Source organism: Malaclemys terrapin, chromosome 25 (assembly GCF_027887155.1).
Source record: "Malaclemys terrapin pileata isolate rMalTer1 chromosome 25, rMalTer1.hap1, whole genome shotgun sequence".
Taxonomy (NCBI): domain Eukaryota; kingdom Metazoa; phylum Chordata; order Testudines; family Emydidae; genus Malaclemys; species Malaclemys terrapin.
This window is the reverse complement of record NC_071529.1, coordinates 2,829,458-2,842,310: the sequence shown is the minus strand read 5'-3', so window position 1 is coordinate 2,842,310 and position 12,853 is coordinate 2,829,458. Positions and strand designations below refer to the sequence as shown.

The following is a 12,853-nucleotide window of genomic DNA, read 5'->3' as shown; positions in this document are numbered from 1 at the left end:
TCCTCGGCGAGCACAGCCGGGATCGCCCACATCCAAAGCCTTATCCCAGCAAGGTGCTAGGGGTGCAGTTCAGCCAGCACACAGCTCTGCAGCAGTTAAATCCCACTTCTGCCTCGACTCACAGCTGAAGTGGGACGTAGCTGGCATATAGTCCCTCTGCCCAGGAGTGCATTTCTCACGGGGAGAGTAAAGACATTGCACCTTCAGAGTGTTTTGGAACCCACATATCAGTTGTATGCAGCCCGCATCCCAATCTCCCCCAGCAGCCTCACATATGCATGGAACAGGAGAGGTGATAGAACGGATCTCTGCACATCCGCAGACCGAGCAGTCTTGGGAAAAGGAGAGACGCACACCAGAGAAAACTCAGGCTATGGCTACACTATGGACCTGTACTGCTCCAGCTGGGCCACTGTGAGATCTCCCGTGTAGCCACTTCGCCAGCAGGAGAGAACTCTCCTGCCGGCATAATTAAACCACGCCCAACAAGCAACGTTAGCTGTATCGGCAGGACACAGTGCTGTCCACACCAGCACTTTTGTCAGTGAAACTTATGTCCGTTAGGGGGTTGTTTTCACACCCCCGGCCAACACCAGTTTTGCGGACAAAAGTGCTAGTATAGCTAAAGCCTTAGTTTGACTCTGCTCCTAGCTGAATTTGCAGGCCTGGCAGTTAGTAAAACACCTTTTCACTTGCAAATTGAGCAGAAGTGCTCTGGAGTCCCCCAGACCTGGTATGGCTGGAAGCAGTCACAGTATTAGTCTCTTTCTGAGTACGGCCGTATTTTCAAACAGCATTAACCACCAGTGTGTGTGAAGCAGTAGCTCGAGGTTGCACAACGAAGCTACACAGCAAGAACCCACACAGACAAACTTCCCCAATGTTATTTTAAGTTTTCTCTGTTCTGCAGATAGCTGATGGCATATTTGAAGTGTACCTGCAATCTCTGATCCAGTTTGCTTCCCACCATGTCTATAACTGTGACCTCTGTACCCAGCGGGGCTTTATCTGTCAGATTTGTAACAACAGCAGCATCATTTTCCCCTTTGAGTTCGACACAACCACCCGGTGAGTGAAGCTTTCCATTGTAACTTCCTGTCATGGGACGTTTAGCGTGGAAGGCCCAGGAAACTCCTGACTGGCTTTGTCAACTCTTCCTCCTGCAAGGGAAGGCTGTTCGGAGATTTGATGGGAAGCAGGTTTTGATGTAGCCTGTCTGTCTGTCTTAGGTACTTTTCTGATCCCCAGAACTGTGGTATTCGAGAGCTTCATAATCTTTAATGCATGTACCCTCACGTACCCCTGGGAGGGAGGGCAGGGCTATTATCTCTATTTTACAGGTGGGGGACTGAGATTGAGCCCAGGGCTATGCTACAAAAATTAAATCAACAGCGCTACCTCACTCAGGGGTGTGAAAAATCCACACCCCAGCGGCATAGTTAAACCGACCTAACCCCAGGTGTAGACAGTGTTAGGCCGACGGAAGAATTCTTTCATTGACTTAGCTACTGCCTCTCGGGGACGTGGAGTAACTACGCCGGTGGGAGTACCCTTCCTGTCGGCACAGGTCATGTTTACACTGCAGCACGGCCCCTGTTCCCTTTCAAGTGTAGACAAACCCAAAGGGACTCACCCAAGGTCATACAGGGAGGCTGTGAAGGAGCAGAGACTTGAACCCAGGTCGCCTAAGTCCTAGGCTAGTGCCCAAAGTACTGGGCCATCCTGTCCTCTCCTGGGTGTGTTGGGTAAGAAGATGGTGACTAGACAGCTGCCTGTTGCCTGTGCTGAGAACACAGGCCTAGTATTGGGCTCCTGAGGCCACACCTAGGCTCCTAAACAAGTGGCCTGGCTCTCGAAAGTGCTGAGCCACCCAGCAGCTCCTATTGGGTCCAGAGGGAATTTGACTCCAACAGGAGTCCTTCAGAAAAAGGCAGTGCAGTCCTAGGGAAGCTAATAGAAGTGGTGGGAGGGGAAATCAGGATGGTTGAGAGAGAATTTCCAGAGCGAGTAGGAAAAGAAATGTGCTAACTCTGTCAGCAGCATTGAAACCTGCAAGAGACTCCGTGAACAGAGCTCCAGGGTGCACAGGGAGCTATAAAGGAGTCAGTGTCCTAAATTCCCAGACATGGCGTTCAATCCTGCAAAGTGCCCTGCAGAGCTCTGGCCCTGATCCACTTAAGCACATGCTTAATTTTAAGCATGAGTTATTCCATTGATGCACTTTTGAAGGTTATAAACGGGCTCAAAAATAATACTGCAAAGATTGGAATGTCTTTTTATAAATTGGTGGGACGCCCTCGCCAGGGACACCGTGTTCAGTTCCGATCACCCTGTTAGAAGCAGCGATAGCAGGAACAGGAGCTCAGAGGCAGGGGAGTCGAGGTCCCGAGAGATTTCCAAATGGTGAGCGTGAAAAGACTGGTGGTCTAGTAAATGGACAAAGAAAATAGTGAGTGGTCTGAAATGCTTCCCCGTGAAGAGAGAGCGAAACTGTTGAGAGCAGAGATGACTAAGGGGACAAAATCCTGACTGGAGCCGAGACGGAGACCGCACACTCCTGTTTACCCTTTCCTACAACACAGGAATAAGGGACAGTCAGTGAAAACGAAAGGTAAAAAATTTAAAATGGTTAAAAGGAAGCATTTGTTTACACTATGCAAAATTAACCTGTGGTACTCAGTGCCACTGGATATCAACAAGGCCCAACACCTGCGCAGGTTTCGGAAAAGGATACACTTACATTAACAGCGCGTGTCTGCAGCTCTGTTAGCTAGCATTTCATGTGTTTTAAAGTATACGTACCCTCCTTTGAGGCCTGATCTAACTGCCCAGGACCAGGGGGAGAGGTTTTCCCCCATGGGCAGGTTATTCTGTAATTGACCAGTGCAGGATTTCTTGTGCCTTCCTCCTAAGCAGCTGGGGCAGCATTTGGAGATGGGACACTAGCCTAGCCATTGATACGCTCTGGCAATGCCTGTATTACTATACTGACCCTAGTAGCCAGTCCGGAAGTTCTGCAAGAGATTTGTGGGACCACATGGGCCAGCTCATCAGGACTAAGGAGTGTTTCCAGTCTGGATGTGCCTAGCAGAATGGCTTGTGATTTCTGCCCCCTCAGCCTAGGGCCGGGACTGCTCCACATTCAGTGTCTAACATGAGAGCCCCAGCTGACTTTTTTCCCCATATCTTCTGACTTAGCCAGACCCACAACCAGAACATGTTGGTCCCAGGCGTCCAAGAGGAGATGCGCCACCCAGCTAGCCCTGGGGTCAGAGTGGCACATCCTGTTGACTGTGATCTAGGGCTGTTAACCTCATCCCATTGAAGCAGGCTGCTGTTGCTCTTTGCCATGTGTAACAGCTGGCTGACGGGATCATGTTATATATGACTCACAGCAGGATATGTCTGAAATGCCTCCTAACAATGTGTGAACAACATTGTCATTTTCACATGAGCGGCAGACATTTCCTGAAGCCGTTCTCCTGGCAGGTGGAGGGTGCAGTCATTTCCTTTTGGCAACAACTCACTGGGTATTTCTACACTGCAGTTAAACACCCCCGGCTGGCCCACGCCAGCTGACTTGGGCTCGTGGGGCTCAGGCTGTAGGGCTGTACGATTGCTGTGTGGATGTTCGGGCTCGGTCTGGAGCCCAGGCTCTGCGACCTCATGAGTGGGGGAGGGTTGGAAAGTGGCACATTGGCCACGCCAACAGTGTAAGTCTGTGCTGCAGGCAATGGGCTGTGGAGCTACAAAACTGCACAGCACTCTTGCAGCTTCTCAGCAGGTGCCTGCTGTATCGGGGAGCTTTCATCCTTTAGTAATGGGACTCCACAATCCACTGGATTATACTTAAAGGTCCAGTTCTTGTGATTACACAGGTGTGAATCCACAGAAGCCAGTGGAATTACTCTGGATGTACACCAGCATGACCCAGAGCAGAATTTTGCCCTAGCTCTTTCAGACAAGAACAGTGCTGTATGTTTTTGTGGCTTCCCCACTTTGTTAACATCAGTGCAAACGCTGTTTTTCTCCACTTCCTTTGGATTTTCCCTCCGCTCTCAACACCTGGGTCGCCCGTTGTTTCTTTGGTGTGTGGAACTTGTCTGCTGTATACAGAGCAGCCCCAGATTTACAGCATCAAAGTGCTTGTCTCAAGTGTGATCTCTGTTGTGTGTGAGACATTTGCATTTCACCATAATTGGTGTCATTTAAATCTAGCTTGGGTTGCCTGAGTTTGCCCTTTCAGCAAGCAAGATTTGGACATGTAAGTGGATTAGATAGGGGGAACAAAGCTAAAACAAGAAATATAGTACTTCTTGTATCACTGGCAGTCCCTGAACTTTCCCTCACTCTGCCCAAAATAACCAGTTAACCAGACTTTACTACAGAGCCTGTTTTGAATAGCTTGATGCAATGTGTAATTTGCTGCTCTTTACATTCCATGTTCATTGCAGGCTCTGCCTCAGAACAGGGATGCCTCCCAGGAATATTCATGCCTATGCAGTGAGCCGTCCATGATCACCGCCTAGCTAATCTGGCTTCCGCCATCCCCGTAGCTTAGCAAAATCAAAACCTAGTTGGTGTTTTCTGCTCAGTCACAGAAATCAGAAGGCTTTTCCTTCCCAAGGCGTCCCCTTCTGCCCATCTCAAGGGTGCCTGCAGACACTTCTAGTGTCTCCTCTCAAGCAATGTCTGCCTCTAGCTGTCTGGCAGCACTTCCTGCTCTGTCAGATATGAGCACAGTCTGGTCCCAAAATGGGGCAGGGAGGATGTTGGGGGAGGTCATGGCTGGGCCCTTGACGCAGGGAATAGAGGCAGTGTCTTCATTGTTACAGTCGTTCTGAAATTGCTGTTTGCCCTTTGTCTGTGCTGACTTGCATTTAAAAATGAACCTTTCCTCATCGCACAGCAACATCATTAGCTAGTTAAAATCACTCAGCACGTCCCCCGCCCCCAGATTTTAGCAATTCAACCTTCAATATTTTCATTTTATTTTCCACTTCTTACGAGCTTTTTTCTGCTCTGACATTTATGTGCATGCAAAACCCTCTTCTTTCGTAGTGTTTCCCTCATGTTCTTTTATGTGGAAACAGTAAATAACATTCCAACACCGAACTGACATGGAGGCATGAGGCTGTCCTCCGGTTTTCCAACTGTATTTAGTGGTTGCTGGAGGTAAATTATCTCCATTTCTTTGATTGATTTTTGCTGCTGGCTGGCGGAGTTAGTTTATTTGTTTGTTAATATTTATGCTGCTGGCTGGTGATTGATGAGTCTAATTATTGTCAGAGCTTTTGTATGGATGGGGTGGGAGTTATGTTGAATCTGAAGACATAGAAATAAACTCTCAAGTGACATTCTCGCGATGTGGGGAATCGATATTCTCCGCCCTAGGCCCAGCGATCCATGTGTTGCTGAAGAGATGATTTTGCTTTTGCTTTTCTTGTAGATGCAGAGATTGCAAAACTGTCTTCCACAGGTGCTGCCAAGACAGCATGAAATCTTGCCCCCGCTGCGAACGCCGGCAGAAATACCAGCAACAATTGCAAGCGGACGTCCTCGTGAAACCAAATATGTAGTGAGCAGCTTCTCACAGATGGACTCTACACAGGGCTTTGCTCATCTGCAAACTCGTGACCTGGACACTGTGCAGAGGAAGGGAAAAGGGAGTGTATGCCAAGTGCCATTCAGTCCTAGAAAATACATTCCTACCACTGGTTGGAGCAGCTCCTGTGTGCAGATGTTCACCAGGGTAGGAGTAGCCTAAACCATACAGTGCTGTGAGGATGCCGAGGACAGGTGCAGCTCCTCATATACAAGCAGAGGCTACTGCTCGTGAGTGCTGAAAAGAGAGCCAGTGAAGTAAAAGCCTGCTGGAAAAGCTCAGTGACTCGCCAAGAAATGGTGCTTCTATTCAAACTAATCTGGTGCTGCTTACTTTTTGCTGAATGTCCCTCCCTGTGAAAGAAGTGTGCTCCATTCACTGAGCTCTACGGGTTCCCATCTTAGAGGAGATCCGACTTGGGATGGAAATCTGATCGATTTCCTGTGTGTAAACCACAAGGTTTGCAGTGCAGTGCCTGTAATGGAAGTATGTTAAAGGTCTAGTTTTTTAGGATATTCGCAATACTGAAAGCCAGAATTTTTCATACATGACTTTGCACAGGAACTGCATCTCGCCTGCTTGGGAAATAAACATAGTAGCTACCTGCAGCCAAACTGCAGGGGAACTTTTTAAGAAAAACAAAAACAAAACCTGAAGCTGACATGAAGTTCTTGTGCCTTTAGCACTTTGTCCACAGCAGCTGCCTGGTCCTGCTGTTTTCGTGCCGTGTGCCAAATGGCTGGGGTATGCTGATGTTCAGACGTCCCCCTGTGAGAGGAAAGACCATTCTTCTCTTCTGCAGAGAAACTGCTGGCTCTTCCGCATCTAGCATCCACCAAGGAAAGAGGCCTTTTAAATAGCAAAACAAAAAATCCCGATCCTCCTGGGCTGCTACTTTTTATTTCTTGGCCAATAACGAGGCTGCTACTAGATTTTATTTTCCTTTCACTCTGATATGGGGATTATTAAAGTTTATCTAACAGGGAATATGTCCTTTGTGGAGGTTGCTCCTCTTGCTGGTGGATTATGGAAAAAGCTTTAGACTGGTCTAGAATCCAGTTTCTACATTCTCAGTGGAAACACCTGCACAGTGAAGAAATAAATTGGCCTACAGCATGGTATTATGTTACCCAGGGTAGATCCTTACCTTTGTTTTCATTCCAAAAGAGGCCACACTTTTAGTAAGGGCTTCCTTGGTGTTTAACTGACTTTGTCGGGACAGGCAAGTGGAAATGAAATTGTGTGTTGGATTTTGCTCCAGAAGAGCTTTGCATTTGTCACTCGTTTTTCCCTTAATGGCTGAGCAGTGATCCTGAATCCAGCTTGTCTCTTTCCCACCCCCCTACTCCCCTTTGCATCCAATACTTTAAGTGCAGCTGGTCAAAGGGGGTGCAGACCTGGAAACACCTGTTTTACAACTCTCACTGGGTTTCTTACAGCCCTGCTGGGAGAGGGAGAGGGGAGACTCTGACTGATTGGCTGCTTTTCCCACTGCCCTGCCTCCTGCGGTAGAGCAGCCAATCAGAACTGCTGCAGGAAGCAGACAGCGCTCCCCCCTCTTCTCTCAAGAACTGAAGCCATTCTCACATGAAGGGAGGGGGTGAGTGAGGAGCCCAGCAGCTCAGGGCAGCTCTGCTCCCCCCTCCCATCCAGTGAGCAGCAGGATGGCTCCTAGCCCCACCCCCTGAAACACCAGGCCTGGGAATGGGGGGAGGAAGCAGATGTGACATCGCTGTCACTCAGAGAGCAGCCCCCACTCAGATTTGCTCTCGCTGAGCTGCTGGGCTTTCCTCCTCAGCTCCTCCCCCTGCTCCCTATCTCCACGGACACTCCACTCTCCAGCTGCCCTGTCTCGATCCGCCTCCGACTCAGCTCCCTCCTGCTCTGGCCTCTTGCTAAATCGTGGAGTTGCTTCTCCAAGAGCTGCCTTTGGCCCCTGCAGCAATGAAAACTGGAGCTGTAGAATCCCAAACTAGCATCTGTCGCACAGACATCTGCGCCTGTCCCATGGTAATGTCATGGAGCTGCACCCAGCACATTCCTCTGCCAGTGGGAGCTTCCCAGCCAGTGAGGTTTCATACATGCTGGTAAAATTAGTTGTCCTGAATGCCAGCCCTTTCTGCCCAGTCCTTGCTGTGACAGCATCATTTTCAGGGGCTGCAGCCATGCCATGTGAGCTGTGAGCCAGCTGAGTAGGAGGGGCTCAGTGTGGCAGGAAGGGGTCTGTGGTTATTCAGCAGGCAGAACTGTTCCTTCTGCTCCGTGGTGCAGCATGGCATGTGGGCAGTATGGGCCACCTTTGGGGCGAGACGGGAAATGGAGCACTCCGCTACCTGCATTCATTAAGGATCCCATGACACTGTCTGTAAGAATTGACTCGTTAACCATCTTACCTGGGCAAAATGCCAGCAAAGGTCGTTGTATTCTGGCTAGCAATGTGTCTGGGTGCTTTGGGTTAGATTTAGCATCCTCTGGCACTGCCTGTCCTGAGCCCTGCTGGGTAATGGTGTCCCTCTGATAGGCAGACAGGATTGTTCCCTACGGTACCTTAGCTGGGGGCTCCTCCCATGTGATTGTTACCATTTAAAAACTAGTGAATTCTCAAGGGGAGGGCAGCTGGGGCCTGGCTTATTTCCTGGGTTGGGGGGGAAGCCAGTAGGGGGCACTGTGCCATGAGAATGGCAGGGCTGGATGGCTGGTAGGAGGCCTGGCAGATGGGTTGGAGATGCCCCCTTTCCACCAGGTGCCGGACCTCACCCTCCCCATTTCCGGGCTAAAAAGCAGCAAGGGACGGGTGCCCAGCAGAGCCAGGCGCCTGTGTGCAGACAGGCCGGCCAGCAAGCAGAAATGGGCATGGGGCATGAGGCTCTCTCCGTAACGCCTCACTGGAGGTGGGTGGTGGGGCTTGCCGATCAGATGGGCGGGTTCGAGTGCTCTCCGTTCGGGTGTGGTCATCACTGTGTATTTGAGTTACTCAGAGGAATGCACAGGGCTCTATATAGACTGGGCATTTTATTAAAGCTCCTGTGAATCTAAATAAGAAATCAGACCTGCAGGGGAGCCAGGCAGGGGGTAGAGGCAAGACAGAGCTCCTCCTTATTACCTCAGTGCACCCAGTTCAGTGTCGCAGGTGCTGGAGCCACTCCTCAATGGAGCTTATTTGTCACCCTAAGAGCTGTCACTGCCGGGGCATTTCCAAATATTCAGCCTAATTACATCATGTTATTCCTCTTACGAGCCCTTGTTCCACCCTGAGCAGCGCAAGTCTCCTGGACGTTTATACCTTCGGTACTGGAGACTGCAGCAGGGCCGGCTCCCGGCACCAGCCGACCAAACACGTGCTTGGGCCAATCTTCAGGTGCCGGGCCGCGCTCGGGGTTTTTTTTTTTGGTTCGGCGGGGCAGCACTTGGGAAGGGAGTTGTTTCGGCGGTGTGGTACTCAGGGGAGGAGGTTGTTTCGGCGGGGCGGCGTTCGGGGGGGCAGGTTGTTTCGGCGGGGCGGCGCTCGGGGGGGGGAGGTTGTTTCGGCGGGGCGGGGCGCCGCTCGGGGGGGAGGTTGTTTCGGCGGGGCGGGGCGGCGCTCCGGAGGGGGAGGTTGTTTCGGCGGGGCGGGGCGGCGCTCCGGGGGGGGAGGTTGTTTCGGCGGGGCGGGGCAGCGCTCCGGGGGGGAGGTTGTTTCGGCGGGGCGGGGCGGCGCTCCGGGGGGGGAGGTTGTTTCGGCGGGGCGGGGCGGCGCTCCGGGGGGGGAGGTTGTTTCGGCGGGGCGGGGCGGCGCTCCGGGGGGGGAGGTTGTTTCGGCGGGGCGGGGCGGCGCTCGGGGGGGGGGAGGTTGTTTCGGCGGGGCGGGGCGGCGCTCGGGGGGGGGGACGTTGTTTCGGCGGGGCGGGGCTTTTTTTTTTTTTTTTCCTTTTTTTGGGGCGGCAAAAAAGTTAGAGCCGGCCCTGTTCCTTGCTCACCCAAGTTATGTGTGTGGAGCTCTTGTAGTTTCTCATCCCCCTGGTCCTTGTCATGACGCTTTGCAGAGCGCCCTTCAGCTTGTCGAGATCTGGCTTAGCTGGTTTGCACAGCTCCGTGATGGGGCTGCTAGTCCGTACCCTCAAGGGAAGCCCTTGAGACATGGGACAGGTGGTGCAAGCAGTAGGCTCCATGCAGACAGATGCTGTGCAGAACTATGAGGCTATTGAGTAAGGGGATCTACAGGCCTAGGGGGCTGAGCCACGACGTGTTCCATGATGAGCTAGCCCTGACCTCTCCCTTGGGGGAGCCTGCCCTACTCCCAGGACCTTTTAGGGTTTGCAGCTAATGTGGGTGATTTCCCCACTCATGTTACCTGCTGAGACACGAAGTGCTAAACGTCTGGTACCATTGTTCCAGCCATTACTGCAGCAGAGCCCTGTCCTGTGAAATGTTCACAAGCAGAAGCTCTAGAAAGTGTCACTTTCTGGAACCATGCTGCATTGGCTGGTGGGGGTCCATATTTAATGGCTCTCTTCCATCTCGAACTGCTGCAGCTACTTGGGCATTCCCCAGAGCCAGTGGGAAGCCCATAGGCCATAGGGATCAGATGCATTCCAGGATGGTTAGATGCTTAGTCACAACGCACTGGAGTTTTCCGTTACTTTCCCTTCCGGGTCATGAGCTGTGGCCTAGTTCTTATAGGAACTGTTGTAATCTCTGGGCTTCTCAACATTCTGCCGCATGGGACGTCTCTCTTCAGAGCCCCAAGCCCTCATCAGCTGTAGCTCAGCAAACTAGAGCTTCCTCTTTCATTTTTCAAGTGTGATCCTGCTGCTTCCCATCTGTAAATAGCAGGCCGGCTTCCAGCTGCAGCGGGCAGGTTTTCCTCTCCTACCACCACTTCCCTGTACCTGTGATGAGATCCAAATTCTCTTCTGACCCATGATGCACAGAACAGAGGAGACTAGCATGACCGTCCTGTGGGTGCACCTGGCTCTGACCAGACTGTAGAGTGACTCCATGTTTGCACTTTCTCTTACCAAGCTGTTTTTGACCCTCTGTGATGGGACCCCCAGGGTATAACCTGGAACTATGGGACCACCGTGTCCCCCTTAATTCTCCAGCCTGAGCTGTCTTCACAAAGCTATGCCAGTGACAACAGTAACCCCCTCCAGGCGCTGTGATCACTCAGCCATCAGCATGGGAAGACCCACACTGAGCTAAATTGCATGAAGGCTCTGCAAGCCACTCACAAATTGTACAGAGAGAGGAACCAGCCAATCACCCCAGCCTTGCACCCCAGAACTATACCATCTTTCACGGCCCAAGACTCCCTTGGACAGCGCAAGCTCATCAATTAGTTTGCCACTACATTAAAGGGTAGTGGATGTGCAGCAGCCCTTGTTCACCGCAGCTGAGATTCTCCAAGCACTTCCACCAAAACCGCACTGTTTTAGATAAAATATAACAGATTTGTTAACTGCAGAAAGATGGATTTTAAGTGATTCTAAGGAACAGGCGCAGAGACCAAAGTTGGTTACATAGGAAATAAAAGTAAAAATGCAATCTAAATTCTACAGACTAAGGAAGGCTGGGTCTACACTGCGCTCTTTATCGCCGAGAGAGAGCTCTTCCAGTGACACAATAAAACCACCCCAACGAGGGTCTCCCGCCAACAAAGCACTGTCCATACCGGCGCTTTTTGTCATTAAAACGTTTGTCATTCGGTGTGTGTGTTTTTTCACACCCTGAGCAACAAAAGTTTTAACAACAAAATGTGCCAATATAGACCTGGCTTAAGGTTTGAATCGAGCAATTTCTCACCCTAATAGATGTTACAGTTCTTAATACACAGGCTGGATTCCCTTTCAGCCTGAGATCAATCTCCCCAGTTCAGTCTTTGGCCTTGGCTACACTGGCGCTTACAGCGCTGCAACTTGCTGCGCTCAGGGGTGTGAAAACGCCCCCCCCCCCGAGCGCAGCGAGTGCAGCGCTGCAAAGTGCCAGTGTAATCAGCGCCTCTAGCGCTGCACGCTCGCTCGCCGTGCTGCAAGCTATTCCCCTCGGAGAGGTGGAGTACATACAGCGCTGAGAGAGCTCTCGCAGCGCTGCCGGCGCGACTACACTCCCCAAGTGTAGCCAAGGCCTTTGTCTTCCAGACGATCTTCCAGGTGTTGAGAAGGGGGAGGAGAGAGGCCAAGGGGTGATGTCCACGTTCACTAATACTTTCTCTCCAGCTAGAAAGATCCTTGCTGTGACATGTTAGGCGGCCCACGTGCTCTTTGAGGAGTCTCTGGGAGAGTGGATTGTTCTTAATGGGCCATCAACGCCTGTCTGGCCAATGTTAGTTGCTCCTTTGTTGCCACTGAAAGGCCAGTTGTGGGTGTCTCCCACCCTTAGTAATACACATCTAGGAAAACTTCCTAACTTCAGATATGACAGTAACACACGTAATCCAACAGAATCATAACATTCAACAGATCATGACTTCTCAAATGGTACCTCACAAGGCACATACTTTGTACAAAACACATCATAATCCTATCACAGTGGTGACTCGGGGGGTCCAAGGTGCTATTTGAGGTACAGAGCATCACATCCTCCCCTTGGCACCTATAACAGCTCCCTCCTGCCTGCGATGGTCTCCTGCCAGAGGGCTATTTTCTTCTGCAGAGTTTGAGGTTACCGGGATTCTGTTCAGTCAGCTTTAAAAATCACCACAGGAAGTCTCCTGCTCTTTGTGCTCCTGCATATCTCTGAGCGCTGCGCTGGTTGTATTCGCTCAGGGATCAGCGCACAGGGATGTAATGAGAGACTTCACAAATCCAGGTGAGAAAATAAAGGCTGATTTGAGTTGGCTGGACAAGGGAAATAACTTTCCACCAATTTGTTTTTAAAATTTGTTTTTGGAAAAAAAACTCTCGAATCGGGACAACTTTCTTGCGGGAAGGAATGCCCTGTCCTTTGTGGCTGCCCTGCTAGAACTCCGCACTCTGCTGCCCTGTGGGGCACGTGGAGCCAGCTGCCAGGGGGAGTAGAGAGTGGGGGGGGGGAGGTTAGCTGTCAGCTTAGAAGTCCTAGGAGCCATAGGCTGGAGGGGGCTACTTGGGGAGCCTGCCCCCACTAATGAACTTGTCAGTGAGTGGGACAGCAGAGCTGGTGTGGAACTGGTGCCCGGCTGGGTGATTCTGCGCGTGCACCCTCGTCCCTGAAGGGGGACCAGATGTCCCGATTTTATAGGGACAGTCCCGATTTTTGGGTCTTTTTCTTATATAGGCTCCTATTACCCCC

The 12,853-nt window shown here is 51.3% G+C and overlaps 1 protein-coding gene across 2 annotated transcripts in view; it reads left to right on the top strand.

Moving 5' to 3' along the window:
* Positions 1-5,665, top strand: part of PLEKHM1 (pleckstrin homology and RUN domain containing M1) — a 61,707-nt gene extending 56,042 nt beyond the window's left edge. For both annotated transcript variants that reach the window (XM_054014602.1, XM_054014604.1), the window contains exons 11-12: positions 911-1,068; positions 5,450-5,665. In XM_054014602.1, the coding sequence (XP_053870577.1) occupies positions 911-1,068; positions 5,450-5,579 (288 nt within the window). In that variant the 3' untranslated portion in view covers positions 5,580-5,665. The remainder of the gene's footprint in view (positions 1-910; positions 1,069-5,449) is intronic.
* Positions 5,666-12,853: the final 7,188 nt, after the last annotated feature.